The 8,199-nt window shown below is 34.2% G+C and overlaps 1 protein-coding gene across 1 annotated transcript; it reads left to right on the top strand.

Moving 5' to 3' along the window:
- The first annotated feature begins 901 nt into the window (after nt 1-901).
- Nucleotides 902-7,988, top strand: LOC123905507. Its single transcript, XM_045955137.1, has 3 exons — nt 902-1,835; nt 1,962-2,694; nt 6,731-7,988. Exons 1-3 carry the CDS (start codon nt 1,453-1,455, stop codon nt 7,736-7,738), a joined length of 2,124 nt encoding a protein of 707 aa, XP_045811093.1. The 5' UTR covers nt 902-1,452; the 3' UTR covers nt 7,739-7,988.
- The last annotated feature ends 211 nt before the right edge of the window (nt 7,989-8,199 follow it).

Genomic DNA, 8,199 nt, shown 5'->3' with positions numbered 1-8,199 from the left:
AACACAATCTCCGACAACGGCGCCAAAAATTGACGGTCGGCTCTACAAGTGCACAGAATCGCTACCAAGTAATAAAGTGATAAGTTATTGTTCTCCACATGGATTGTGCCAAAGTTATTAGTTTCGCTTAGCAATATAGATAGTTGTCTTCGCTTTGTGTATTTAAGAAGGTATCTTTGTGGGTACTTTAGTAAAATGCAGGAAATAAATGCAGAAAAGTAAATTGCAGGAAATAAAAGGTGTGTGTGTGACCATACGAGATGGTTAAGTGTGGTCGGATCCCTCCCTTACTCCTGCTTGGTGGCTTAATTACTTTTGCGTGGTGTGCTTATTTATTCCATTTTTGCCCTTTTTTGCTGCTTTTTTCACTTTTCTTGCTTCTGGTTCTTGTGTCTTCACTTTCTTGATATTTCCTTGCTTTTGGTCTCTATTTACTATAGAAACTACTCTAATCTACTGCTAAAAACGTCATATAATTGACTGTCATGAGTACATCAGTGAGTTTTTTGGATTTTTCATTTTTGAAATTCATATACACCACTTGTCCGATCCAACCCACTTTTTTGGGTTGGATTGAGTGGATTTGACATGATGAATCAGATTTGCCAATATGTACACCCCTAGCATTGAATGAGGAATTGCAGAATTTGACACTTTTCGAAAGATAATTCCGAACCAACCAACATAAATTTGGATTTGGATTTGGATTGTAATTTCTGAATTGGAATAAAGGGTAAAAATGAAATTTTAAGGGGCCTGGAAGTAACTTTGAGGGCTTAAAAAGCAAATTTCCTGCGGCATAATTAAATTGGGCCATTAAGCAGCAACGGCCAAACTACAAAATAAAGCCCAAGTCCAATATCTATACTTATAAAACCCAAAGGGACAAATAGGAGAAATTACAAACGAAATTTTGCGGTCCGTATTTCACAAGGAAAATCGAAACCCTCAAAACTCAATTAAGCGTGACTAATTCAATTCAATATTATGTAATGTGCCAGACCCGTGTATCACAGCAGCGAATACGTTACTACTTCACAGTTTACACTAACTTATTACGTACAACACATAAATCATACCAACTTCACAATTCGCACCATTCCTTTCGCACCCAACCAACCCACACAACACAAACATAACACCATAAAAGTTCAAAACCCCTTCACCCCCCATGAACACCAACATCAAATCATATAATTATAACACGTTAGATTTATTTAACTATAAAATAATAACCAATCCATTAAATTAAAAAAAAACCCTAATTGGTCCGTTTTTATTTTTTTCAAAAAGGAAAAAAAATAAAAAGAATTAAGAGAGTGGATTTGGATTTGAAGAGGTGTTAGAAAAGGAGGCAACAAGAAAAAAAAGGGTAGTACTCTACTCATAGGAGAAGCAGTTTATGGTTAATAAAAACCATCCTGTTTAATATTTTTATTTTTCTCCTATGATATGGAAAATCACCAAAACCAAACCAAAAACCCAGACCAAGACCTACACAAGAAACAACACCACCAACACCAAGAGGGTTGGGGCACGTGGGAAGAGCTTTTACTAGCGTGCGCCGTCAACCGTCATGGTTTCAAAGACTGGGACACCGTCGCTATGGAGGTTCAGTCCCGAACCAACCGCCCTACGCTCCTCGCCACCGCACACCACTGCGAACAAAAATTTTACGATCTAAACCGTCGATTCACAGACGACGTTCCTCCGCCGCAACAGAATGGAGACTCCGCCGACGTTGATTCCGATCACGTTCCCTGGCTTGAGAAATTGCGTAAAGAACGCGTTGCTGAGCTCCGGCGTGATGTCCAACGCAGCGACGTCTCCATTTTGTAAATCTTTCTGTTCCTTTCTCTCTCTATATATATCTTTTTCTCTCTCTTCGTAGAATATTTTTGTTTTAGATTATTTAATATTTTTAGATCTAATTTTTTGAGTTTTTGATTTTTTTTTTCAAGGTCGTTGCAGTTGCAGGTGAAGAGATTAGAGGAAGAGAAAGCGAAAGAGAATGACGGAGAAGAAGATAATAAACCAGATCTGGCGGTTACCGGCGAGGAACAGCTGCCGGAAAATGAAAAAACCGGGGGAGAAATGGAGGAGGATGAACCGGCTAATTCCGAACCGGATATTCGACGACTCGATGATAGCACAACTAATACTGATAAACTATTACCAACCACTGGAGAGGAATCGGACCGGGATAATCAATCGGTTAATGAGTCGAATTCAACCGGTTCGAGGTTTGATGCAGCGAAAACCGATGTAAAGTTAGAAACCGGCCCGGTTCATGTTAAATCCGGTCCAAACGAGCCGGTTCAAACCGGGAGGAAGAAAAAATCGATTGAAGAAGAATCGAATAACGGAAGCTATAATAACGAGGCTAAAGTTTTAACGTGTGAGTCGGTGCCTCCGAGTGAGGAGAGGAAAGTGGAAGGTGATTCGTCCGAGTTACATGATTCGGTGACTCGCTCGGTGGAGACAGGGACGAGAGAGAGTAGCGAGGTGCAGAGTTCTTCGAGTTTGTCGAAAACGAGGAAGATACGTCGGAGGAAGGATGTTTCCGTTGGAGATGTGGTGCCGGAGAATGAGGACGTGGCGATGGTGAAATCAGAACCGTTGGTTGGCGTGTTGGAGATGATCAAAAGACATGAAAAATTTTCAATGTTTGAACGGCGTCTTGAAAAAAACCAGGTATTACAAATTTCATTCATTTTTTACGTGGACAAAATCGGTATTTCAGATTTTTTCAAAAGTTTAAAAGAAAAAGTAATTTAGTATTCATTTCGATCTAATCTATCTATAGTAAATGTTTTTTATTATTGAATTGTTTTTATTTTTTTAAAATTCGTAAAATAGAACTTGACGAATAATTACAAGTACGAATATTGGATACGATCTTAAATCATGATGTTGAGCAAAAATGGACCACTACGTTTTAAGATTAGGTAGATTTCTTATAAGTACGAAGTTTGTGAGGATAGTTTGCCTAAAAAAAAATGTTTGTGAGGACAATGAAAATGCAAAACTTGGTGAAATTAATAATCAAGTTTAGTTTATTCTAAAAAAAATATACAGCATCTTCGGTTTCAAGTTCCAATCTCATGGGTCCAACGAAAACTATATACTTGTCCAAGAAGAGTTGTATATTTGATAGTATCCTAAAGCTCAAAATGATAGGGCTCCATAATAGTATTTTTGTTTTGTTGAAGGCTACCTATTGCTATGCGTTCAAGCTTGATATCCCTAGTACGCAATCTTTAGCAATCTCAAGACTTTTAGTTGATGCGTGTTGTGTGTGTGTATGTTTTTTTTTTTTTTTACTCCCTCCGTCCCAAAAAGAATGACCCAGTTGACCGAAACACGCATGCCAATGCATAACTTTGGCGACTAATATCTTTAATTGTATAATAGTAAAAATTATAAAAAATTGATATTTTGAAAATACTCATCGAGACGAATCTAACAACATCTTATATGTTAATATTTATTTTTATTTATTAGTAGAAAAATATGGTCAAAACAATATATATGAATAGTGCATATATTCAAAATGGGTCATTCTTTTTGGAACGGAGGGAGTAATAAAGTTCGACTTTAGAGTTTCAGTTCGAACCCATGCTTTTAATAATGTTCTTAGTAGTTACCAACTTAGCCACCTTTCTAGGATGATGTGTGTTGTGTTTTTTTATTGGACGATTAAACTTTTCTAAAAATGAACATTTTTTTTAATTTAATTTTTATTGAATTTTCATTGAATATTTGCTAAATTAATTTTTTTTTGTTACAAAAGCGGCCTAAGCTCGCTAAATTGAATTTTATACGCATAATTTGGTAAATGACAATTTAAGCTATAGTAGAAGAGAAAAGTTTATTTTTTCCTAAGTTTGGAAAAAAAAATTTAGAGCTTAGATGAGCACGTGCATCTCCTGAGCCCAGGATTGGGTGCATCTCCATGCAACGTGCCTAACGATGATTTCAGGCTGAAGCTTTGTTAAGCCCAAGAACTGGTTTAATTTTGGGCTGCTACCAAATCCCTCATGACCCAAAATAATATTTTTTGACAATAGTCTCAAAATAATCTTCATATCCAATATTTTATTATTGCACATTTATTGAACCGGACAAAAATAAATAAATCAATACTACCCCTTTATTCCCTTTATCAGTTTATTGCCTCGCGGTGGTGACGTGTTTGGTCACAAGTCGTAATCATCCAACTGTCTTTATAGTTGAACGCCTATGGAGTATTTTATCTTTCACTCAACTCTATTCCTTTTGAAAATAGATTTCTTTTGTTGAAAATAATGTCATTTTAGAAATTATACTATAAACTAAATCATAATTTTACTAAATCAATTTATTAATTACTAGTTAATTTTTGTTATTGACTATTAAAAATAATTAAATTACTTTGAAAACTAAATCTTAATTATTATTATGTCATAGGGAGCATATATTATTATTATTCTCATGTGTGGATATCACCATGTTTCTGTTTAACCATTTTTTCTATGTTAAGAGAAATAGAAAAGAGAAAAAAAGAAAGCGAGAGGTTTGAGTAGTACACTATAGGTCATGAGTTCGATCCTCAGCTCATTTTGAATATATAACCTTGCAATAGGCAATAGACAATAGTTGTGTTGTGTGTATGAGTTTTAACCTTGCAATAGATAATAGAGATTAAAAAAGAGTGTTGTGGCAAGTGTGAGTGATTAAGTCTCACATTGCTTAGAAAAGTGGAGGTTGAACACTTTATAAGTGAAAGGACCCATAAATCTAACACCTTAAGTGTTATTTGGATTAGTAGATTTTTTTTTTTTTGGTAGGGGGGTTAGTAGATTTGAGAAAAGAGAAAGAGTCTGTTAAAGAGAACTAAAATAATAAAGGCTTTATCTAGTTTGGATATGGGATTTGACCCACTTTAAAAACTTTTTTTTAATAAGGCCAGACTTGTGCCGTGAAGTGTGTGGGGGTATTACTATCTTTTCCATGCCGCGCTCCATTTATTTCCCTATATTTATCGGTATCAAAATAATCGTCACTTTTTATACTTCCTGCGATTCTATTTATAATGAAGTATTAAAAATAAAGTTGAAGTATTAATTATTTTTTAATAAAAATGAAGTATTAATTATTATATCAAAAAACTAAAAATGAAGTACTCCCCCAGTTCTTTTTATAAGGAACACTTTGAGAAAAAACATGGTTCTTTTTGTAAGAAACTTTAACCACTTATGTCCTTATTTATTATGAATGAAAATATTAAAAATAAGTAAGTTTGTTGAATTAAGAGTAATTAAATAAGGATATATGTGAAATATATTTAAATTTATAAAAATATTAAATCGAATTTAATAATATACTTTTATTTATTGTAGTTTACTTTATCTAACTACTTCCTTAATTACAATCAATAAAAATATTTTAATAAATAAAATTTATTTTATCATTAAAATCAACATATTTATTTTTTAAAAAAATTGCGCACAACTTAAGCAAAACATTTTTTATGTGAGCGAGAGGCTAATATTTTTACCTATTCAAATAAGATGAAAGAAGATTTAATTTATTATTCTTATTTTATCTCTATACATTCAAATGACACAATTTCTACTTAATTTCTTTCTTTTTTATTTATCTTCTCTTTTATTTCTATTTCCTCTAATTCTCTCAACATCCTATCAAAAAAGTGTAAGGTCTATTTTTATTTAAATTTGTGTTAGATTTTCAATTTTGATTAATTTTTTTTTTTATGAAATAATTTTGATGAATCTATATTTGTTTTGTCTAGTATTAGTGGTAACATATTTTGATAAATTATATAACATTTTTTTATACAGATAACGATCAAAAGATTAATATAAAAAAGAATTAAGTAATTGGAAAATCCACTGCTCGTCATTTAATGTTTATAGAATATTTTTTCACTTCTAACATCATTTTTAAGCATCCAAAAACCCCTCTAAATTACCGCCAAATTTTATACATCCAATTGTACATTTATATGCTTTAGAATGTGCGGTCTAGATCGCACTTCAAATAACACGAGTATTTTTTTAGAAAAATTCTTAGATGAGTCCCCATTTAAGCATTAATAATTAGGTACAACCAATCATATAATTACAAATAATTAATAATTAGACGGAAACGTTGTGGTATTGTGGGTGTATGCTGTTAAAGCTCGAATTTATTTATTAGTAATAAAAAAACAGAACGATAGTGGAACTAAAAATGGGTCCAGTCTCTTTTGAGCTCTTTCCTTTTTGGTTCCTTCGCACGTCCTTTCTCTTTTAAACTACAAAAAGTGAGGTGATAGATGTACCTTCTTTGGCATGATAATTTGTTGCTGTTTCTATAGTGAGGGTTCTATTAAATTCTTTACGGGTGAAACCTAAAATTTATACGATTACTATTAAATGACACGACAACACAAAATTAGATATATATGTAATTTTTTTTTTATACGGTATACGGTATGTGAATTAAATTCCTAATGAATATCTTACACCCCAAGATATTTAATTTCATAATGCTCCATGAATTTTCTGGATAATATTCTACCTGTTCTTGTGATAATTTAATGATAAAGCATATCGATCTAAAATATTCTCTCATGCTAAAATTTTGATATATAGTGTAAAAGTTTTATAACATTATTTTGGGAAAGGTGACGAATTTCATATGGGCTTCTAATTCTAAGATTTACTTATTTTTGTTGTGGTTGCAGGATTTGGATAGATACAAAAACATCGTGAGACAGCACGTGGACTTGGAAACTATACAATTGAGACTCCAAAAAGGTCACTATTCCTCATGCACTAGCTCATTCTTCCGTGACCTCCTCCTCCTCTTCACCAATGCCACTGTGTTCTTCCCTCGCAATTCATCCGAATCACGGGCGGCGCATCAGCTGCAACACCTGGTTATTGCCGAGATGAAAAGCTCTAGCCAAACACAATCCGACCCTATCACTCAGAAGACCGATTCACTCCCTCCGAAAGCTGCTCCTATATTAGTTTGCCGCAAACGCAGTGCAATCTCAACTAAGCCTTCCGCAACCACCTTGAGCCAAAAGGGTGATCACCAATCCGTCATCAATGTCAAGAAGGAAAGGCCATCTTTTGATGCTAAACCAACCTTGAAACCAAGTAATTCTGAGACAGATGAAGAGGAGCCTCCTATGGCTATAGAAAAGCCTGTAACTGGAGCCAGAAGCAGAAGAAGCAACAAGAATCTCAACAGCAATGCCGACAACAAGAAACTACCGTCTAACTCCACTCCTAAAACAGTTTCCTCGGCAACCAAGCCTGCCGAGAACCCAAAATTAGATAAGAACAAAGCAGAGGGGGGGTCCGACAAGAAGAAGAATGCTGCTGCTGATTTCTTGAAGAGAATAAAGCGAAATGCCTCTGTGGAGGTGCTGAGAAGCAGTGGTGGTGGAGGAGGAGGTAGTAGTGGCAGCAGTAAGGGTGGTGGAGGTAGTGCTAATATGAAAGAGCAAAAGAAAGTAGTGAATAATGGAAAGGGTGAGAAAGGTAAAGAAAGAGCTTCAAGGTATAACGATGGAGGAGAGTCCGGGAATAAGAGGAATAAGAATATTGATAACTCTAGGAGGAATGTTGGAAGACCTCCAAAGAAAGGAGCAGAGACCAATGTAGTTAGTACAAAGCGTGGAAGGGAAAGTAGCGCAAGTGGTAGCAAAGATAAGCGACCAAAAAAACGTTCAAAGAAATGATTTTCAGTTTCATAGTTAGTCCTTCTTTCCCCTGTATATTATTATTTGTTATTATTATTATTATTATTGTTAAAGCATGTGTTTGTTCTATTATACTGTTAATTTATTGGTCAGCTTTAGCTTGTAGTCAGTTCCTAGGTAAAATGTAACAATGTTTTTCATTTGGGCGAAAACTTTTAACAACATTGCCCTGTGGCACACTGCTTTTCTTGATTTTTTGTTTAACAGGAAAGCCTAGCCAGTGCTTATATGCTCGTGTGTCACTTGTTCTGTTTCTTTTTGGATATATATTCAATTGCTGTGTTTCTTTTTGGGTTACATTGGCTTATATAAAGTTGTAGTATCTTCATATATACACATTTTATCTCTCATAGTATAAACATTTTATCTCTCAGGTCTCCAAATATTCTCTACATTGTTTTTTGCTTTCTTCATTGCATTGTGGTGATGAGGTGGCCAAT

Source organism: Trifolium pratense, linkage group LG2 (genome assembly GCF_020283565.1).
Source record: "Trifolium pratense cultivar HEN17-A07 linkage group LG2, ARS_RC_1.1, whole genome shotgun sequence".
In the NCBI taxonomy this organism is placed as follows: Eukaryota; Viridiplantae; Streptophyta; class Magnoliopsida; order Fabales; family Fabaceae; genus Trifolium; species Trifolium pratense.
Note: the sequence above shows the minus strand (reverse complement) of the source record. Positions and strands in the feature narration are given on the sequence as shown.